Source organism: Salvelinus sp. IW2-2015, linkage group LG11, assembly GCF_002910315.2.
Source record: "Salvelinus sp. IW2-2015 linkage group LG11, ASM291031v2, whole genome shotgun sequence".
Lineage (NCBI taxonomy): Eukaryota > Metazoa > Chordata > Actinopteri > Salmoniformes > Salmonidae > Salvelinus > Salvelinus sp. IW2-2015.
In genome coordinates this window covers 12,716,133-12,738,934 of record NC_036851.1, presented here as the reverse complement: position 1 = coordinate 12,738,934, position 22,802 = coordinate 12,716,133, and the positions used below count along the sequence as shown (strand labels likewise).

At 43.7% G+C, this 22,802-nt stretch overlaps 1 protein-coding gene across 1 annotated transcript in view; it reads left to right on the top strand.

The window, feature by feature from the left end:
• LOC111969840 (contactin-4) overlaps positions 1–22,802 on the top strand; it is an 87,411-nt gene that overhangs the window by 54,483 nt on the left and 10,126 nt on the right. Inside the window, exons 4-13 of the mRNA XM_023996150.1 lie at positions 24–193; positions 1,379–1,474; positions 6,609–6,812; positions 7,517–7,619; positions 8,875–9,059; positions 9,716–9,858; positions 10,289–10,418; positions 10,781–10,931; positions 20,244–20,371; positions 20,981–21,153. Of these exons, the coding sequence (XP_023851918.1) occupies positions 24–193; positions 1,379–1,474; positions 6,609–6,812; positions 7,517–7,619; positions 8,875–9,059; positions 9,716–9,858; positions 10,289–10,418; positions 10,781–10,931; positions 20,244–20,371; positions 20,981–21,153 (1,483 nt within the window). The remainder of the gene's footprint in view (positions 1–23; positions 194–1,378; positions 1,475–6,608; positions 6,813–7,516; positions 7,620–8,874; positions 9,060–9,715; positions 9,859–10,288; positions 10,419–10,780; positions 10,932–20,243; positions 20,372–20,980; positions 21,154–22,802) is intronic.

The following is a 22,802-nucleotide window of genomic DNA, read 5'->3' as shown; positions in this document are numbered from 1 at the left end:
TGTTTGTGTGTGTGGCTCTACAGATGGAAGGTTGATGGGAGATATATTGACATGGATTTGAACTACAACCTGGTTGAAGGAAACCTGTTGATCAATAACCCTCATGCAACACATCACGGGGGCGTTTACCAGTGTATTGCTACCAATGTCTTTGGAACCATCGTCAGCAGGGAGGCCAAGGTTCAGTTTGCATGTGAGTAGATTTGGACGTTTATCTTTAATACGAAGGAACAACAAAACACTGCCATTTCAGACATTTACCTAAAACCCCATTCATTTTCAAGTGTTTTTTAGAGACATGTCTTAGAGACACATTCTGTTTTTCTAGTCATGACACATCAAGTGAAGATGTGATTTGCTACGATTTAACGCACGATTAAGTACAGCACAAGCAAATCATTCAGGTTAGGAACCCCAAAAGGGTTTTTCTTCTCACTCTGGAAGCATGTTTTAATTTGATAAGCGCTGTTACTTTGGGGTAATTGCCGTGTTGACATGCACTAAGCCTGCAGCTCCATTAGTGATTAGTGTAAGTCGGAATCTTAGAATGGTTTTAACTCTGGCTTAATGTTACACCCTGACTAAATCACATCATCTGGAGCGTTTCAACAACAGATGGGCACTTTTACCTCTCGTCCTCTCACTCAAATGCACTGTGAAATTCACTCCCTCTGTAGCCGGTGAACAGATAAACATCATTCCAGACTAAAGTTATCCCATGAATCCATCAACACGTTTATTTACATCTCTGGAGATAGTGCCAAGACTAGCCCAGTTGGAATGGTCCACCTAAGTGATATGCCTTGGTAGACCTGGTTGGGTGTTCATATGTCGCTGTTGTTTCTTTTTACAATGCAGGTTTACTGACAGGCTCAGCTAATTAAACAAACCAAACCAATCCCACATTACATTAGGGAAGTTATAACCAATCTCAGGGGGTAAGGGTTTGTATTATTCATGCAGGAAGGGTGCTCCTACTTGATATGTTCATTTAAATGGTGATAAGCCTTCGGATGAGATGAGACTTTGTTATTGTTGATATTTGCCTGCCCCCTCTTGGGATTTGAATGATATTTCCAAAGGTTTGGGGTCCCTAGTGCTGTCTATCTTTCCTTGTAATGCAGCAGCATTTAATGAAAAGTGAAAGTGATCCGTAAACCCAGTTTAGAGAGAGGTATTTATGTCTCTCCCTGTTCACACATGTCACTGGTGGTATTAGCAGGGAAGTAAAGCAAATGAGGTACAAGCAATGTGCATAGAAAGGAACATGGTCTTCAAAATTAAAATGCCCTCTCCAGAATCTCAGTGCAATGCAGGGGAGGTTCAACTATAGACATCTGACAGTAATCAGAGCCACTTTGTCTTTGCCTCCCCACAGATCTGCAGAACTTCAGCAGAAAGCCCAGGAACACAGTGTCAGTGAGAGAAGGCCAGGCTGTGGTGCTGCTGTGTGGCCCTCCACCCCACAATGGAGGTACCACACTCTTAGCACCTTTTTTTCTATCTAGAACCTTAAAGGGTTCTTCGGTTGTCCCCATAGGATTACCCTTTGAAGAAACCTTTTTGGTTCCAGGTAGAGCCTTTTTAGGTTCCATGTAGAACTCTTTCCACGGAGGGTTCTACCTGGAACCAAAAAGGGTGCTCCTATGGGGACAGCTGAAGAACCATTTTGGAACCCTTTTTTCCTAAGAGTGTATAACGCTTTGTATCCTCAACCCTTACTGATTCTATGCTGCTTCACTTTCACACACGCCCCAGCTATCTTATGCTTCCTCACAATCATACCCACTTTCTTTCCCCAACACTGCTGCACGTCTTTGCTCTCATATCTACTATTTCTTCTCACTTCTAGTCTTTCATATCCTACTTTCTCTCTCTTCCTCTCCTGTGGGACTGGCTTTTATGATCAGTCCTACTGGACTGGAGCAGGATCCCTCATCTACCTGAACTCTCCCCAAACTCCAAATGCCGTTACATCCCCAGTTCATACCCTCACACTTCATGGCCTCAAGCTCACTCTTTCCCAGTGTGACCCGCTACCGTGCTATCATTTGTAAAGCCTCCGGCGCTCCACTTCCTTCCAGCGCTCCTGGTGGCTGGTGTGTCGGGGAGGGGGGCGTTTATCCCGTGGCACAGCTGCGAGTCTGTTCCGTGTCTGTGTGCTGCTGATTAGCAGACCCTCAAAGTGCCCCGCACTCCTGAAGCCACTCCGCGCCGCTACCACAATTTCACGCCAGCGTACCAGCATTTCTCCACTCTCTGTTTCCAACTGAATCAATGGCCACAAGGGATTCAAACCGCACATTTTTGCAATCTGTCTTCCTTTTCCCCAAAATGCCTTCATCTTTTTATTTTATATTTTCTGGTTTTTCTTCCAGACATTTGATGGGATTGTGTTTCTCAATGCTGCTGTCTCCAGGTGAATTTCAGAGGAAAGGCATACATTTTTGAATTGGAGAACAATGCTGTGGATTTTAGATCCAAGCAAACATGTTTGTTTTCTGTCATAACTTGTAGTAATGTCAAACCAATTTAGTGCAAGTTATTGCTGAGACAGAAATACAGAGCCATATAAATAGAAGATACCTGTTATTTCAAGCAACTCTGAGCCATCAGTAGTAGGTGTTCTGAAATGGTCAGTGTTCAATTCTGCAAGTCCTCTGTTGCTGTGAGACCACAACCCTTAAGCAGAACCACTCCATAATACTCTCTAATCATGAAAGGTCTGTCACTCTGCCCTGACTTTCACTATGATCATTTTAATTCACTGTTTCCCTGAAGGAAGTAATAGGATTTTTTACTGTCTGCCCAGTCAAAAGACTGACTGCAGGATGTAATGTGTTCCTTGATCAGAGAGGCTCTAATACCCCAGCCCATCCTACCCTCCCTGTCCCTTAAGAAGCTCTTAATTTGACATTGATGTCTCCAGATCCCGCTGTTCCAACCCCCCCCCCCCCCCCTCTCTCTCTCGCTCTGTCCATCTCTCTTCTCTCTCTCTCTTTCACTCCCTCTCTCTCTCATTAGGGACGCCGAGTCTAAAGGCTGTCAGGAACAAAAAGGACCCAGCCTAGATTACGATAATGTTTTTGAACTTATAAATTAATCCACTGTCTGTGTGATGGGCATAAGCCGGTGGCACTGACCCGTAATACGTGTGGAGGAGGCTGCTATCTCCTCTAACTGAAAATGGAATTCAATAGCGTATCCAAATCCCTGCTTACTCTCTGAAATGCTTGCGATGTGAAAAGAGCAAGGTTCAGCCATGTTAAGCTGTTGAGCTAAAAAAAAATCATAGCATTATATGAAGTGGTGTGACATCATAATAACACACAAGAACTCAAGTCGTTCTGTTCACCTGATCTAGAACTCCTCACAATCAAATGTCGACCGCATTATCTACCAAGGGAATTCTCGTCAATCATAATCACAGCCGTATACATTCCCCCAAGCAGACACATCGATGGCCCTGAACGAACTTTATCTGACTCTTTGTAAACTGGAAACCACACACCTGAGGCTGCATTCATCGTAGCTGGGGATTTTAACAAGGCTAATCTAAAAACAAAACTCCCTAAATTCTATCAGCATATCGATTGTGCTACCAGGGCTGGAAAAAACACTGGACATTGCTACACTAATTTCCGCGACGCTTACAAGGCCCTCCCCCGCCCCCTTTCGGAAAAGCTGACCACGACTCCATTTTGTTGATTCCTGCCTACAAACAGAAACTCAAACAACAAGCTCCCCGCGCTCAGGTCTGTTCAACGCTGGTCCGACCAATCTGAATCCACGCTTCAAGACTGCTTCGATCACGCGGATTGGTATGTTCCGCATCGCGTCCAACAACCATAATTGACGAATATGCTGATTCGGTGAGCGAGGTTCATTAGGAAGTGCATTGACGATGTCGTACCCACAGCAACGATAAAAATAATTCCCAAACCAGAAACCGTGGATGACGGCAGCATTCGCGTGAAACTGAAAAGCGCGAACCACTGCTTTTACAGGGCAAGGGACCGGAGAGCATGACGAATACAAACAGTGTAGCTATTCTCTCCGCAAGGCAATCAAACAGGCTAAGTCTCAGTACAGAGAACAAAATCGAGTCGAAATTCAACAGCTCAGACACAAGAGGTATGTGGCAGGGTCTACAGTCAATCACGGATTACAAAAAGAAAACCCGCCCGTCGAGGACCAGGATGTCTTGCTCCCAGACAGCTAAACAAACTTTTTTGCCCGCTTTGAGGACAATACAGTGCCACTGACACGGCCCCTACACAAAAACTGCGGGCTCTCCTTCACTGCAGCCGAGGTGAGTAAAACATTTAAACGTGTTAACCCTCGCAAGGCTGCAGGCCCAGACGGCATTCCCAGCCGCGTCCTCAGAGCATGCCGCAGACCAGCTGGCTGGTGTGTTTACGGACATATTCAATCATCCTTATCCAAGTCTGCTGTTCCCACATGCTTCAAGAGGGCACCATTGTTCCTGTTCCCAAGAAAGCTAAGGTAACTGAGCTAAACGACTATCGCCCCGTAGCACTCACTTCCGCATCATGAGTGCTTTGAGAGACTAGTCAAGGACCATATCACTCCACCCTACCGGACACCCTAGACCCATCCAATTTGCTTACCGACCCAATAGGTCCACAGACGACGCAATCGCAACCACACTAGCACACTGCCCTAACCCATCTGGACAAGAGGAATACCCATGTGAGAATGCTGTTCATCGATTACAGCTCAGCATTTAACACCATAGTACCTCCAAACTCGTCATCAAGCTCGAGACCCTGGGTCTCGACCCCGCGCCCTGTGCAACTGGGTCCGGACTTCCTGACGGGCCGCCCCCAGGTGGTGAGGGTAGGTAACAACATTCCACCCGCTGATCCTCAACCCTGGGGCCCCACAAGGGTGCGTTCTGAGCCCTCTCCTGTTACTCCCTGTTCACACACGACTGCGTGGCCATGCACGCCTCCAACTCGTCATCAAGTTTGCGGATGACACTACAGTGGTAGGCTTGATCACCAACAACGACGAGACGGCCTACAGGAGAGAGGTGAGGGCCCTCGAGTGTGGTGAGGAAATAACCTCAATACTCAACACTCAAACAAAAGGAGATGATTGTGGACTTCAGGAAACAGCAGAGGGAGCACCCCCTATCCACATCGACGGGTCAGTAGTGGAGAAGGTGGAAGTTTTAAGTTCCTCGGTGTACACATCACGGACAAACTGAATTGGTCCACCCACAACAGACAGGTTGTGAAAAGGCGCAGCAGCGCCTCTTCTACCTCAGGAGGCTGAAGAAATCGGCTTGTCACCAAAAGCACTCACAAACTTCTACAGATGCACAATCGAGAGCATCCTGTCGGGCTGTATCACCGCCTGGTACGGCAACTGCTCCGCCCCAACCGTAAGGCTCTCCAGAGGGTAGTGAGGTCTGCAGAACGCATCACCAGGGGCAAACTACCTGCCCTCCAGGACACCTATCACACCCGATGTCACAGGAGCGGCCATAAGATCATCAAGGACAACACACCACCCAAGCCACTGCCTGTCACCCCGCTATCATCCAGAAGGCGAGGTCAGTACAGGTGCATCAAAGCAGGGACCGAGAGACTGAAAAACAGCTTCTATCTCAAGCCATCAGACTGTTAAACACAGCACACAACATTTAGCGGCCGCTGCCAACATACTGACTCAACTCCAGCCACTTTAAAAATGGGAATTGATGGAAATTATGTAAAATTGTACCCACTAGCCACTTTAAGCAATGCCACTAATACTATGTTTACATACCCTACATACCCATCTCATATGTATATACTGTACTCTATATCATCTACTGCATCTTGCCATCTTTATGCAATACATGTACCACTAGCCACTTTAAACTATGCCACTTTATGTTTACATACCCTACAGTACTCATATCTCATATGTATATACCAGGTACATCTATACCATCTACTGCATCTGCCATGCCGTTCTGTACCACCACTCATCCATATATCTTTATGTACATATTCTTTATCCCTTCACACTTGTGTGTGTGTGTAAGGTAGTAGCGTGGAATTGTTAGGTTAGATTACTGTTGGTTATTACTGCATTGTCGGAACTAGAAGCACAAGCATTTCGCTACACTCGCATTAACATCTGCTAACCATGTGTATGTGACTAATAAAATTTGATTTGATATGATTGATTTGATTTGATGCATTATTAAATTCTAAACTGTTTGAAATACTGCTGTTGAGTATGTCGATGGGCAACAGTAGGCACAGACTAGAATGCCATGACTGCCATGGATGTGCTACCATCTGTTTAGTGTAACTGTTTTGTGAACTGCCCCTGCACATATCTGGCATTGGAAATGGCAAAGTCTCATTACACTGTCTAAATGCAATGTTAATAGATATTATAAGATGCAACTACTGCATGTCTCCATCCTTTTTATAGCTACAGTACAGGTACAATAATCTAACCTGATCTCTTGTCTATTCTTAGTTTCACCACACTGGCAGATTTTGTAATGTCATTGGCACAAGTATCTCTTCCTTTGTCAATACCCACGATCCTCTGCGGTCGCTGTCTGTGCTCTTCCTCTGCAGAGATGAAATACTCGTGGGTTTTCAACGGACGCCCAAGTTTCCTGCTGCAGGATACCCGCCGCTTCGTCTCCCAGAGGACCGGCAACCTGTATATCGCCAAGGTGGAGGCCTCTGATGTGGGGAACTACACGTGTGTGGTGAGGAACATGATGACCAACGCCACCGTGTACAGCTCGCCCACCCCCGTGGAGCTGCGCAGGGACGGTGAGCATGCTCCACTGCTTCCACTGGCTTCTGCTTATCCTGCATGCTGAACTTGCCTGTACCGTTGTGGGGAGTGAAAGCTAAGGAGATAAATCAGTCGTCTTGAGCGCAACAGTGTTTGTTTAGCTGCTGCTCAGGATCGGGGTTGTGCAGTATTCACGCTACAGAGCTGTAGGTCTGATGCCGCGTTCAAAACAACTGGGAACAACTGGGAAGAATACACGGTTCAATCATGACGCCAGTGATCTTCAGGTCGGAAAACTGGAGCTCTAGAATGAGTCCGGAGTTGGATGACCGCTGAAAGCGATTTTTCTGTCGGAGCTCGTTTTTTTCAGAGTTCCCAGTTGTTTTGAACGCGGCATGAAAAGCCATCTCTCCCTCTGCATGAAAAGACACGTTTACGCATTTACATATCCGGAAATATAGAGTGCATAGACACACACAGAAACACGCCCACACGTGCACGTGCACACAAACACATTTCTGCACAGTGAGATTCACCTCCCCAACCCCATTACCAGTGATTATACAGTGTGTGCCACTTAAGATTTGAGCTGGAGCAGAGATGTTGTAAGGCATATTAACACGCAGGCTTGCCCTTTACCAACCTGCTCTGTCCCACAGTTCTTGCATTTGATTTGAATTATAGAATGCAATGTTCATTTTGTGTTTGAATTAATGTGATGTTCTTCCACCTCACACAGCTGTAATGGGAGAGTATGAGCCAAAGATTGAAGTTCAGTTCCCCGAAAGTCTTCATGTCACCAAAGGATCATCAGTGAAACTGGAATGTTTCGCCTTAGGAAAGTAGGTCTCAAATAAAATAAAATTGGATTTCTCACATGCAGCGTTTACAACGGGTGTGGACTTAACCGTGAAATGCTTGCTTTCGAGCCCTTCCCAACAATGCAGAGTTGTTTTTAAAATACCTAAAAAGAAAAACGGTAACACAAGAGGAATAAAATACACAAGAATGGAGCTATATACAGGGAGTACCAGTACCAGATCAATGTGGAGCTATATACAGGGAGTACCAGTACCAGATCAATGTGGAGTTATATACAGGGAGTACCACTACCAGATCAATGTGGAGCTATATACAGGGAGTACCAGATCAATGTGGAGTTATATACAGGGAGTACCAGTACCAGATCAATGTGCAGAGGTACAAGGTAATTTGAGATAGAAATGTACATGAAGGCAGGGTAAAGTGACTAGGTATCAGGATTGATAATAATAAAATAAAGAACAGAGTAGCAGCAGCAAATGATGAGTGTAAAAATGGGTGTGTTATGTGTGTGTGTGTGGGTTTTGTGTGTGAGTGTGTATATAGTGTGTATGGCATAGACTGACCATGTGAATCGAGGTGAAATCTATGATCCCTTATTGATTTATTCTATGTAGAATGATTTTTAAACCTTGAGACAATAAAGACATGGATTGTGTATGTGTGCCATTCAGAGGATGAATGGGCAAGACAAAAGATTTATGTTCTTTTGAACGGGGTATGGTAGTAGGTAGTAGGCGCACCGGTTTGTGTCAATAACTACAACGCTGCTCGGTTTTTCACAATTAACAGTTTCCCGTGTGTATCAAAAATGGTCCACCAGCCAAAGGACATCCAGACAACTTGACACAACTGTGGGAACCATTGGAGTCAACATGGGCCAGCATCCCTGTTGAATGCTTTCGACACCTTGTATAGTCCGTGCCCCAACGAATCGAGGCTGTTCTCTTCTGAGGGCAAAACAGGGGGTGGGGTGTGGGGGTGCAACTCAATATTAGGAAGGTGTGCATAGAGTCATTGCAAGATAGGGTCAGTGCAGATAGTTTGGGTAACCATTAATCAACTGAGATCATTAGCAAGCACACTGTAGCAGCATCACATAGTCTTTGCATATGGAATTTCAGATTCTGAGAATGTACTGTATTAGTCATTGGCCAGACATCTCCCATGACACACAACAATGTTAGATATCTATGTCTGGCAGCTAATGTATTAATACTAAGTGTCAGTATGAAGCATGTGCCTGTGGTGACCTTTCCTGCCTGACCTCTCCAGCCCAGTGCCTTCCATCACATGGAGGAGAACAGATGGGAATCCCCTCCCTGGCAAGATCAAAATCAACCATTCCAACGGGGTCCTGGAAATACCATATTTCAGACCGGAGGATGCTGGTGTATATGAGTGTGTTGCAGAGAACTCCAGAGGAAAGAACGTTGCCAAAGGACAACTCATATTCCAGAGTATGATCACTCACAACGTATATAGATTAACAGTTGTATGTTGCTTTTGTGATAGGTGATAATTAATTTAACTGTTCAGAAGAGTACAGGATTTCCCCCCCAAAATTCCCAGGCTTATAAATGCCTGTTTATGTAATAATGAAACAATTCAAACCAATAAGTGGTTTTCAACTTTAAATCCCTAAATATAACTAATAAAAACTAACAATTCCTTGAATGGTAATGGGTTTATCTATCTTTTGTCAACGTTTAGCTAAACAAGTCTAATTAAAATTTAGAGTCCATAAATTATGGATAAATTATGGATAATGAGTCAGGCCTGGAAAACCTTTTGCTGTATGAAAGGCCATTATAATGACAGGATAATCTGGAATTAATTTGTACCAATTAACCTTTCTGTTTAGTCATTCTGAAGTAGCTAAGCCGTTGTCTTGCCAACTTGAATACTGCCAATAGCCAGTTGGTCCTTAGAGAAAAATACAAATGGCATCCCAAGCTTAGGGCAGCTTCCAGCTCTTCCATAGAGCTATTGTTTGTGCCATTATTTATTTTAGGACGACTTAAGCCCCCCCCCCCCCCAACAAAACAGTTTTGCATTGGAACTGTCAATATAAAGGCTGACATTTTGTTACTAAATCGTGTTCTTTATTCTCCAGGTGTTGAACATCTGCAGTGGGTCCAGACGTTGAAAGATGTTCATATGGCCATCGAGGCTAATCTCCAGTGGGAGTGCAAGGCGAGCGGTAAGCCTGAACCTGTGTACAGATGGCTGAAGAACGGGGAGCCCTTGGTGCTGGAGGTGAGAATGACTTGCTAAACATTGTACTGAGCATTTGTATGTGTCATTGTTATATTCCATTAAGAACTACTCTACCCATCTTAAGACCCTTTTTCATCTCAGATCAAAGGCATGAGATCAAACATTAAGCCGGTTATTATTTCAAAAGTCTACCCGTCACAAGGTTTGCTGCAAAGGTCACACTATCATAAGATAGATGATATCCATATTACACTGCAGAAAAATCCTGATTGACATTTTTTTTTTTTTGCTAAATCTATTTTTTGCAAAAAATATCTAAATTGTAGTTGACAGTTTGTATGAACATTTGTATTGTTCAAATACTAATCTTCCTAGGTTATGCATTTCTAAAAGTATCCATTTAAACATAGTTTTATCACACATCCCATACTAAAGTGTGTTAATGAGGGTGTATCTCTCTTGTCACCAGGACAGGATACTGGTAGAAGGTGGACGATTGGCCGTATCCAGGATCAACCTGTTGGACTCTGGTATGTACCAGTGTCTGGCAGAGAACGAACATGGCGCCATCTATGCCAGCGCTGAACTCAAAGTTGTAGGTAAGCATGTCCGGAGGACTCTAGTCTGGAGTGTTTGTTCTGTCTTGTTTAGAAAGTTGAAGCCAGAGACACCGCAAGGTCAAGACATTTGTGTAGAATCACTGTCAGTAGGCAGAACCAACTCCAGAAGAAAATTAACAAAAACAGTGAATATTAGCAGAGCCATGGTTTTTAGGCACATTTGCATATTTACTTGATAAAGAAAGCCAACCAGTGGTTTTTCATGAAATACAATTTATATAATTGACTAGGATGCGTTTGACAGTTTGGCTAATGCATACAGTACATGCGATAGCTAGCTGCTGTGCCTTGTCAACGAGAACAGAATGGTAGCAACAGGGTTTGTTCTGTTCCCCATACAGCCTCTTCACCCGACTTCTCCAGCAGTCCTGTGAAGAAGTCCATGCTGATCCAGAGAGGGGGGGAGGTGATCATGGAGTGCCGTCCCCATGCGTCCCCTAGGGCCTCCATCTCCTGGCGGAGAGGGGGAGAGTTTCTGAAGGACAGCACAAGGTACAGTAACAGCCGTAGTAACAGTACGCGTCGCTGCTCATGCCATTGATGGCACGTGTAAAAGGGCCCTTCTCCTGGGGCCGTGCTAGCCTCTAGGACTCACCCCTATGTCTCTACTTACGAGGACTGACGTTGACAAGTGTTTTTTTTGGTGCTAACACCCTCTCTTTTTGCTGATGTCAAAGACCTGTATCGCTCTCTGTATGTCTCTGAATTCAGGGATGTTCTGTGACAGTTATGGTAGGGGCTTTATGTTGATTATGACCTTGGTCTTTCAATCTTGTATTCAGCAGTGGCTATAGATGCTTCCTTGTAACCTCTCATGTAAGCCTCACAGCTTCACGGGTTCACAGCTCACAAGTGTATTTGAGGTACTGGTCATAGCCCCAGAAGGGTTGTGTGGATGGTGTCACTGCAGCATGGCCCTGCTGCTGAAGCTACACTAACCTCAGGGGAATTACTGTACTAAATGTGGCCCTGCAGTCATCTGGAAGAAAGACTCCGGCCAAGAGTACGCTGTGGACCAATGGCTGGAGCAGGCCTCTCCAACCCTGTTCCTGGAGAGCTACCATCCTGTAGGTTTTTGCTCCAACCCTAATCTAGCGCACCTGCTTCTAGTAATTAGCTGGTTGATAAGCTGAACCAGGTTAGTTACAACTGGGTTTGAAGTGAAAACCTACAGGAGGGTAGCTCTCCAGGAACAGGGTTGGAGAGGCCTGGGCGGGAGAATAATACACTGAGTATACAAAACATTAAGAACACCTGCTCTTTCCATGACACAGACTGACCAGGTGAATTCAGGTGAAAGCTATGATCCCATAATTGATGTCACTTGTTTGATCCACTTCCATCAATTTAGATGAAGGGTAGGATACAGGTTAAAGATTTTGAAGCCTTGAGACAAATGAGACATGAATTATGCATGTTTGCCATTCAGAGGGTGAATGGGCAAGACAAAAGATTTGAAGTGCCTTTGAACGTGTTATGGTAGTAGTTCCCAGGCAAACCGGTTTGTGTCAAGAACTGCAAGGCTGCTGGATTTTTCACGCTCAACAGTTTCACATATCAAGGGTGGTCCACCACCCAAAGGACACCCAGCCAACTTGACACCACTGTGGGAAGCATTAACGTCAGCATGGGCCAGCATCCCTGTGGAATGCTTTCGACAACTTGTAGAGTCCATGCCGTGACAAATTGAGGCTGTTCTGAGGGCAAAAGGGCATGCCGAGCAATATTGGGAAGGTGTTCTTAATGTTTGGTATACTCAGTGTATGTCCAGTATACTACTGCCTACCTTATGAGTCACCCATGTTATGATTTACGCTCTAATCTCACTCAGCAGCTATATACTGGTGTGTGTGTGTGTGTACGTTTGTGTGTGTGTGTGTGTGTGTGTGTGTGCGTGAGTGGTTGAGAGAAGGAGAGGGGGAAAAGGTGAGAGCTTATTCTCACCAGCAGTATTCTGTTTATTGTACTCCTCTCACACCCCGGCATATACTCCCTCCAATTCTGCATCTTTAATTTGGGTGGTGTGGTTGAGTCAGACGGATTGTGAACAGGAGTCTTGGTGATACTGCTATGTTATTCTCCTTAGTCTCCTGCTTTAGGGCTGTGGCCCGAATCAATATGTGCTGCCACATTTCCATAGTATTTCCGTAACTCAGTGGTCCTGCCTCAACATGTGAGCAGAGCGATTGATTAGTTACTGTATCATATTCCACGGAGCGGTCATGGGGAAAAGGAGAAAGAAGTGATTACACAGGCTGTGCATCTGGACGAGAATAGAAAATGCACGGCGTGGAACGGCGTTTCTTTCTTAAAGCAGATAGTTCTTTACGTTTTGTATTTGTTTTGCAGCTCATTGCCCCTCAGGTCATGTTCTCAACGCGCCTCCATCACTCAATGTTTGATATTTTTGTCAATAAATCAGCGCAAAGCACCCTGTGTCAGATATGCTCTCTGGTTCTCAGCTCAGCTGGAGTGAATACGTATTTATTTTTAAGAGCTGCAGTGAAATTGTTTGATTTCTGAGCTTGCAGCTCACAGCCTTTGTGTTTGATTTGCTGAAACAGAAGGGCACGATAGCTAGGAGTTCTCAGCATCATTTATGCATGTGTTTACATTGTGTTCGTTCTAAAATAACGTACAAGCATTAGATACCCCGTGGCCTCTGGTGTTTGTGGAATATGGCAAACAATGAATAGAAACCACTGCTGTGTTATGAGGTTGCTTTTGTGATGTATGACATAAACCACTTTTTAATCTAGTTTACACTTTACATAATTGGGGATTATGTCGCAAATAGATTAAGTCAATATTATCAAAGAGAACAATGGTACTAGAGCTGGGACGATAAACAGAAAAGTTTTCGACACCGACCGTACCAACCATTTATCGAGGACATTTTACTGTCATAAGTAGCCTATACTAGTGAAATGTGAAGTTTTCAATGAAATACTGTAAGTCTGCTTATGTCGGCTACAATGGATAGTTACAATGGATAGTTACAACATTCAAAGTAGTAGTTCTAAGGGTACGGTAATAATCCAAAAGTACACTCTTAGAAAAAAGGGTTCCAAAAGGAGTCTTTGGCTGTCTCCATAGGAGAACCCCTTTTTTAACTTTTATTTAACTAGGCAAGTCAGTTAAGAACAAATTCTTATTTTCAATGACGGCCTACCGGGGAACAGTGGGTTAACTACCTTGTTCAGGGGCAGAGCGACAGATTTTCACCTTGTCAGCTCGGGGATTCGATCGTGCAACCTTTCGGTTACTAGTCCAATGCTCTAACCACTAAGCTACCTGCTGATCCATGTAGAACCCTCTGTGGAAGGGGTTCTACATGCAACCCAATAGGGTTCTACCTGGAACCAAAAAGGATCTAACTGGAACCGAAAATGGTTCTTCAAAGGGTTCTCTAATGGGGACAGAGGAAGAACCCTTTTAGGTTCTAGATAGCACCTTTTAAAGTGTAGGCTAACCGGTGCACACGTTTATGTTATAAACTTATCCTTCCATTTATCGTTATTGTGATACTTCAGTCAATTTATCGTAATAGAGAGAAAAAAATTGCCCAGCTCTAAATGGTCCCTGATTAGTATTTCAGTCATGTGCCTTTCAACCATTGTTGCTCTAGTTTCCTTGGTTTCTCACTGAGTCCATACACCCAGCTACAAGAGAGACGGCTCTCTAGTCCTATCTGCTTTCATTACCTTTTGGAAATGTATTTTAGTGTTTCGATAGGATCTCACACATGGTGGATTTTCATGAAATTGAATACATAGAATGGTCCTTTGGAGGAAGGATTTTTTACATCTTTTTACATTACATTTGTATCTAAAAGCATAATTGAGAAATAATTAATCAATTTTGGTCTCACCCAGGCCTTCTTTAAGTCCATAATGTTTCATCTGTAGGTGCTACAAAGCAAAAATCGGTGGCATACGAAGCTTTACTGCATGCTCTGTAATATGAGTCATATTTGCGCATACTTCAGGGGTACGCGCAATGCCGTCGGGGGTACGCCAAATAAAAATGTGATTCACATTACTTTTTTATTCACATTTTCAAACAGTCCATTTATATTTTCCAACGGGGCTATACATTTGGGTGAGTTTTTTTTCTCGCCTGAGTAGCCTTTAATTAAACCATCTAGTGTTCAGCGAAATAACAACGCAATGTCAAATACAGGTAGAATAGTCAAATTTGTATTTATTTATTTTATTTTATTTCACCTTTATTTAACCAGGTAGGCTAGTTGAGAACAAGTTCTCATTTACAACTGCGACCTGGCCAAGATAAACGCATAGCAGTGTGAACAGACAACAACACAGAGTTACACATGGAGTAAACAATAAACAAGTCAATAACACAGTAGGGAAAAAAAATTGTCTATATACATTGTGTGCAAAAGGCATGAGGAGGTGGGCAATAAATAGGCCATAGGAGCGAATAATTACAATTTAGCAGATTAACACTGGAGTGATAAATCATCAGATGATCAATGTACAAGTAGAGATACTGGTGTGCAAAAGAGCAGAAAAGTAAATAAATAAAAACAGTAAGGGGATGAGGTAGGTAAATTGGGTGGGCTGTTTACAGATGGACTATGTACAGCTGCAGCGATCGGTTAGCTGCTCAGATAGCAGATGTTTGAAGTTGGTGAGGGAAATAAAAGTCTCCAACTTCAGCGATTTTTGCAATTCGTTCCAGTCACAGGCAGCAGAGAACTGGAAGGAAAGGCGGCCAAATGAGGTGTTGGCTTTTGGGATGATCAGTGAGATATACCTGCTGGAGCGCGTGCTACGGGTGGGTGTTATCGTGACCAGTGAACTGAGATAAGGTGGAGCTTTACCTAGCATGGACTTATAGATGACCTTGAGCCAGTGGGTCTGGCGAGGAATATGCAGCGAGGGACAGCCGACTAGAGCATACAGGTCGCAGTGGTGGGTGGTATAAGGTGTTTTAGTAACAAAACGGATGGCAGTATGATAAACTGCATCTAGTTTGCTGAGTAGAGTATTGGAAGCTATTTTGTAGATGACATCGCCAATGTCGAGGATCGGTAGGATAGTCAGTTTTACTAGGGTAAGTTTTGCGGCGTGAGTGAAGGAGGCTTTGTTGCGAAATAGAAAGCCGATTCTTGATTTGATTTTGGATTGGAGATGTTTAATATGAGTCTGGAAGGAGAGTTTACAGTCTAGCCAGACACCTAAGTATTTATAGATGTCCACATATTCTAGGTCGGAACCGTCCAKGGTGGTGATGCTAGTCGGGCGGGCGGGTGCAGGCAGCGAACGGTTGAAAAGCATGCATTTGGTTTAACTAGCGTTTAAGAGCAGTTGGAGGCCACGGAAGGAGTGTTGTATGGCATTGAAGCTCGTTTGGAGGTTAGATAGCACAGTGTCCAAGGAAGGGCCAGAAGTATACAGAATGGTGTCATCTGTGTAGAGGTGGATTAGGGAATCGCCCGCAGCAAGAGCAACATCATTGATATATATAGAGAAAAGAGTCGGCCCGAGAATTGAACCCTGTGGTACCCCATAGAGACTGCCAGAGGACCGGACAACATGCCCTCCGATTTGACACAGTGAACTCTGTCTGCAAAGTAGTTGGTGAACCAGGCAAGGCAGTCATCAGAAAAACCGAGGCTACTGAGTCTGCCGATAAGAATATGGTGATTGACAGAGTCGAAAGCCTTGGCCAGGTCGATGAAGACGGCTGCACAGTACTGTCTTTTATCGATGGCGGTTATGATATCATTTAGTACCTTGAGCGTGGCTGAGGTGCACCCGTGACCGGCTCGGAAACCGGATTGCACAGCGGAGAAGGTACGGTGGGATTCGAGATGGTCAGTGATCTGTTTGTTGACTTTGCTTTCGAAGACCTTAGATAGGCAGGGCAGGATGGATATAGGTCTGTAACAGTTTGGGTCCAGGGTGTCTCCCCCTTTGAAGAGGGGGATGGACCGTGGCAGCTTTTCAATCCTTGGGATCTCAGATGATATGAAAGAGAGTTGAACAGGCTGGTAATAGGGGTTTGCGACAATGGCGGCGATAGTTTCAGAAATAGAGGTCTAGATTGTCAAGCCCAGCTGATTTGTGTATGGGTCCAGGTGTTTGCAGCTCTTTCAGAACATCTGCTATCTGGATTTGGGTAAAGGAAGCTGGGGACGCCTTGGGGAGTAGCTGCGGGGGGAGGGGGCGGAGCTGTTGGCCGAGGTTGGAGTAGCCAGTGGAAGGCATGGCCAGCCGTTGAGAAATGCTTGTTGAAGTTTTAGATTATCATGATTGATCGGTGGTGACCGTGGTTACCTAGCCTCAGTGCAGTGGGCAGCTGGAGGAGGTGCTCTTGTTCTCCATTGGACTTTTACAGTGTCCCAGAACTTTTTGGAGTTAGAGCTACAGGATGCAAATTTCTGCTTGAAAAAAGCTAGCCTTTGCTTTCCTGACTGACTGTGTGTATTGGGCCTGACTTCCCTGAACAGTTGCATATCGCTGGGACTATTCGATGCTATTGCAGTCCGCCACAGGATGTTTTTATGCTGGTCGAGGGCAGTCAGAGTCTGGAGTGAACCAAGGGCTATATCTGTTCTTAGTTCTGCATTTTTTGAACGGGGCATGCTTATCTAAGATTGTGAGGAAGTTACTTTTAAAGAATGAACCAGGCATCCTCAACTGACGGGATGAGGTCAATATCCTTCCAGGATACCCGCCAGGTCAATTAGAAAGGCCTGCTCGCAGAAGTGTTTAGGAGCGTTGACAGTGGATGATGGGTTTGACCGCGGACCCGTAGCGGATACAGGCAATGAGGCAGTGGATCGCTGAGATCCTGATTGAAGACAAGCAGAGGTGTATTTGGAGGGCAGTTGGTCAGGATAATGTCTATGAGGGTGCCCATGTTTACGGATTTAGGTTGTACCTGGTGGGTTCCTTGATGATTTGTGTGAGATTGAGGGCATCTAGCTTAGATGTAGGACTGCCCGGGTGTGAAGCATATCCCAGTTTAGGTCACCTAACAGAACAAACTCTGAAGCTAGATACGGGGCGATCAATTCACAAATGGTGTCCAGGGCACAGCTGGAGCTGAGGGGGGTCGGTAGCAGGCGGTTAAATAATTAACAACCAATCACATGAACTGTTACTCTCTCGCGGGAATTCCACTAACGGTCCGTATGTAGCCAAAAGTAGCTGTTGCTCATGTTGGTATCTGTACTGATGGCGCAAAAACGCATGACAGGGAGACATAGTTGAGTGGTAACGACGCGTGCAAGCAGTTGCTCCTGACCACTTGGGTACACTGCAGCATCCACCGAGAGGCTCTTGCTGCCAAGGAAATGCCTGACAGCTTGAAAGACGTTTTGGACACTACAGTGAAAATGGTTAACTTTGTTAAAGCAAGGCCCCTGAACTCTCCTGTATTTTTTGCGCTATGCAATGATATGGGCAGCGACCATGTAACGCTTTTACATACAGAAGTGGCGCTGGTTATCAAGGGGCAAAGTATGGACACGTTTTTTTAATTGAGAGACAAGCTTAAAGTTCTTTACTGACCATCATTTTCACTCTTCTGACTGCTTGCATGATGACGAGCTTCTCACATGACTGGCCTATCTGGGTGATGTTTTTTCTCGCCTGAATGATCTGAATCTAGGATTACAGGCACTCTCCGCCACTATGTTCAATGTGCGGGACAAAATTGAGGCTATGATTAAGAAGTTGGAGCTCTTCTCTGTCTGCATTAACAAGGACAACACACAGGTCTTTCCATCATTGTATGATTTTTTGTGTGCAAATGAACTCAAGCTTACCTACAATGTCAAATGTGATATAGCGAAGCACATGAGTGAGTTGGGTGCGCAATTACGCAGGTCCTAAAACGGATGACACAAACAACTGGATTCATTATCCCTTTCATGCCCTGCCTCCAGTCCACTTACCGATATCTGAACAAGAGAGTCTCTTGTGTGAAAATGGAATTTAATCAGAAGCCACTGCCAGATTTCTGGATTGGGCTGTGCTCAGAGTATCCTGCCTTGGTAAATTGCACTGTTAAGACACTGATGCCCTTTGCAACCACGTACCTATGTGAGAGTGGATTCTCGGCCCTCACTAGCATAAAAAAACTAAATACAAACACAGACTGTGTGTGGAAAATAATTTAAGACTGAGACTCTCTCCAATACAACCCAACATTGCAGAGTTATATGCATCCTTTCTAGCACACCCTTCTCATTAACCTGTGGTGAGTTATTCACATTTTTCGATGAACAAATAAGGTTTATATGTAATATAGTTAAATAAAGAGAAAAATTATTGATTATTATTATGTTATTATTTGTGCCCTGGTCCTATTAGAGCTCTTTGTCACTTCCCACCAGTCGGGTTGTGACAAACTCACACTCATTCTTATGTTTAATAAATGTATCGTATAGTGTGTGTGTAGCAGGCTTACAATGATGGCAAAAAACAACATTTGAGAGTGCGCTGACCCTGGTGCTAGAGGGGGTACGCAGCTGGAGGTTGAATATTTGAAGGGGTACGGGACCATAAAAGTTTGGGAACCACTGGTGTAGATGAAGGGGAGTCGACAGATTAAAAAAAGATTTTTAAGCCTTGAGACAATTGAGACATGGATTGTGTATGTGTGCCATTCAGAGGGTGAATGGGCAAGACAACGTGTATATATATATTTTTAGAACCTTTTATTTAACTAGGCAAGTCAGATATGAACAAATTCTTATTGTACAATGACTGCCTACCCAGGACAAACCCTCCCCTAACCCGGGCAACGCTGGGCCAATTGTGCGCCTTCCTATGGGACTCTCAATCACAGCCGGTTGAGATACAGCTTGGGATCGAACCAGGATCTGTAGTGACACCTCTAGCACTGAGATGCAATGCCGTAGACCGCTGCTCCACTCAGGAGCCTTATATTTAAGTTCCTTTGCACTGGGTATGGTAGTAGGTGCCAGGCGCACTCGGTTTGAGTGTGTCCAAAACTGCCACGCTGCTGGGTTTTTCACGCTCAACTGTTTCCTGTGTGTATCATGAATGGTCCACCACCCAAACAACATCTAGCCAACTTGACACAACTGTGGGAAGCACTGGGGTCAACACAGGCCAGCATCCCTGTGGAATTCCTTCGACACCTTATAGAATCTATGGCCCAACGAATTGAGGCTGTTCTGACGGAAAAAGAGGGTGCAACTCAATTTTAGGAAGGTGTTCCTAATGTTTTGTACACTCAGTGTATGCCAACATCCCTCCAAAGACACATTCTATGGATTGTATTTTGTGAACATTTCTAAAACCATGGTCTTTTTTTTGTCCTGGTTATGTGAGGAATCACTCACATGTTGTATAACGATAAGGCTGCAGGTAAAGATTCCCATTAGTGAATCATCTCTCCCCGTTATTCTGCTCTCTTCTCCTTCCCCTGTCCTCATTTTGGCCTTAGTGTCCCGCTGTGTATCCTATTAAAATACGCATTTAATCTTTTGTGCTGTCAATAGCATGGCGACCCTACAGCAAATCTGTTCTGCTTCAACTAAGATAATTGCTCTCTGCAAATGTGCTTGTAGAGAATTCAATCTTCCAGATAATTACGTTTTTATTCATGAAATAGTTGTCGTTCAAACTACAGCATGGATTTAGGAATGGATGTGATGTGAAAGTGTTGATGTAATTGTATGCTTATCCTCATTTATAAATCACTAATATAGTATTTAGAATCCCTATATAACCCAGTGAGGGCTATCAAATCATTATTGATCCTGATAACAACAGTTGTCTGTTCTTTCATTCTTGTCAGACGGACCATCATGGAGGACGGAACTCTCCGTATCAGCAACATCAGCGAATCAGACGGAGGGAGGTACACCTGTGTGGCCAGGAACCCCTTTGGGACATCAAGCAGTACTGCTACTCTGGTGGTGAAAGGTACTTTTCCGGACACAGATTTCACTACCTTTTAAGCAGATGGTTTAAACCTGTTTAGAGAGAGAGAAAAAAACTAAGCCAAGCATGAAATTGATAATGAAATGTATAGTTGTTTTATGTTCCTGCTGGTTTGACAGAAACATAACTCATCCTTGGTTTTGTCAGCTGTGAGTTATTGGTCACACAGCGGAGGGTAGAAAATCCCTATATCTATAGTAGTGAGGAGAGAGATGTTCTGTTCCATCCAAGTCAGACATTGCATGTTAATTTTAAAATTACTGCTGCTGCATATTTCAATTTGGCTGTTCTCATAACTGATGGTTATACATGGATTTTTTCCTTAATTTGACACCATGATTGCATTTAGTTGAATTATTCAGTCTCAAGACTATATCAATAAAACATCATGAAAAAAACATGTAATAGGATTGAGAGGAAGACACTTCTCAATGGGAGCAATTTAAGATCAATTTGTTACACTAGTAGTAGGGGAGGCTGCCTCTGCATTGAACCATCTTGTCTACAGTACATTTTGTCCAGCAGCAGGTTTATATTCATTTTCAAGGTAAACATGACCCTGTGTGTTTGTTTTTCTGTATTCTCAAATAGAGCCAACCAAGATAACAGTTCCACCGCTGAGTGTGGATGCCACTGTGGGAGAGAGCATCGTGTTGCCATGTGAAGTGTCTGGAGACTCCTCCCTGGATCCCACCTTTAAGTGGTTCTTCAACGGCAAGCTCATCGATTTCAACAGACAGGACCACTTTGAGATGATAGGAGTGGTATGTACCTGCTACCTGTACTGTACAGGAGACAGCGCACAGTTGTCTCTTCTCACAAGCTTCATAGCTTGGACAGTAAAGCTACACCTTATATGAACATGTTAGAATATTTACAACCTCCGCACACAAGCATCCTGAATTGTACAGTATCATTACATCAACACCTACAGTGCGTTCAGAAAGTATTCACACCCCTTGACTTTTTCCACATTTTCTTGTGTTACATTTAAAATGTATTAAATTGAGATTTGGTGTCACTGGCCAACACACAATACCCCATAATGTCAAAGTGGAATTATGTTTTTACAAATTTTTACAAATTAATTAAAAAGGAAAGCTGAAATGTCTTGAGTCAATAAATATTCCACCTCTATGTTATGCCAAGCCTTAATAAATTCAGGAGTAAATATTTGCTTAACAAGTCACATAAGTTGCATGGACTCACTATATGTGCAATAATAGTGTTTAACATTATTTTTGAATGACTACCTCATCTCTGTACCTCACACATACAATTATCTTTATTATCTCAGTCGAGCAGTGAATTTCAAACAGAAATTTAACCACAACAACCAGGGAGTTTTTCCAATGCCTCACAAAGAAGGGCACCTATTGGTAGATGGGTAAAAAAAGCAGACATTGAATATCCCTTTGAGCATGGTGAAGTTATGAATTACACTTTGGATGGTGTATCAATACTCCCAGTCACTAAAAAGATACAGGTGTCCTTCCTAACTCAGTTGCTGGAGAGGAAAGAAACCGCTCAGGGATTTCACCATGAGGCTATTGGTGACTTTAATACAGTTAAAGAGTTTAATGGCTCTGATAGGAGAACTGAGGATGGATCAACAACATTGTAGTTACTCCACAATACTAACCTTAATGACAAAATTAAAAGGAGGAAGCCTATACAGAATACAAATATTCCAACACATGTATCCTGTTTGCAATAATGCACTAAATTAAAACTGCAAAGAATTTGGCAAAGAAATGCACTATGTCCTGAATACACAGTGTTATGTTTGGGGCAAATCCAACACAACACATTAAACATTGTGGTGGCGGCGGCGGAATCATGTTATGGGTATGCTTGTCATTGGCTAGAACTAGTGTTTTTTTTAGGATAAAAGAAACAGAATAGAGGTAAGCACAGGAAAAAATCCTAGAGGAAAACCTGGTTCAGACTGCTTTCCAACAGACACTGGGAGGCAAATTCACCTTTCAGCAGGACAATAACCTAAAACACAAGGCCAAACATACACTGGAGTTGTTTACCAAGACAACATTGAATTGTTCCTAAGTGGCCTAGTTACAATTTAGAATTAAATCGGCTTAAATCTATTGCTGTCTAGTAATGATCAACAACCAATTTGACAGAACTTGAAGAATAAAACTAAATTGTAATGTGCAAATATGACACAATCCAGGTGTGCAAAGCTCTTAGAGACTTACCAGAAAGAATCCTAGCTGTAATCGCTGCCAAAGGTGATTGTAACATGTATTGACTTAGCGGCGTGAATATTTCTGTGTTTTATTTTCATTAAATTTGCAAACATTTATAAAAACATGTTTTCACTTTGTCATTATGGGGTATTTAATCCATTTAGAATCCCGACTGTAACACAACAAAATGTGGAATAAGTCAAGGG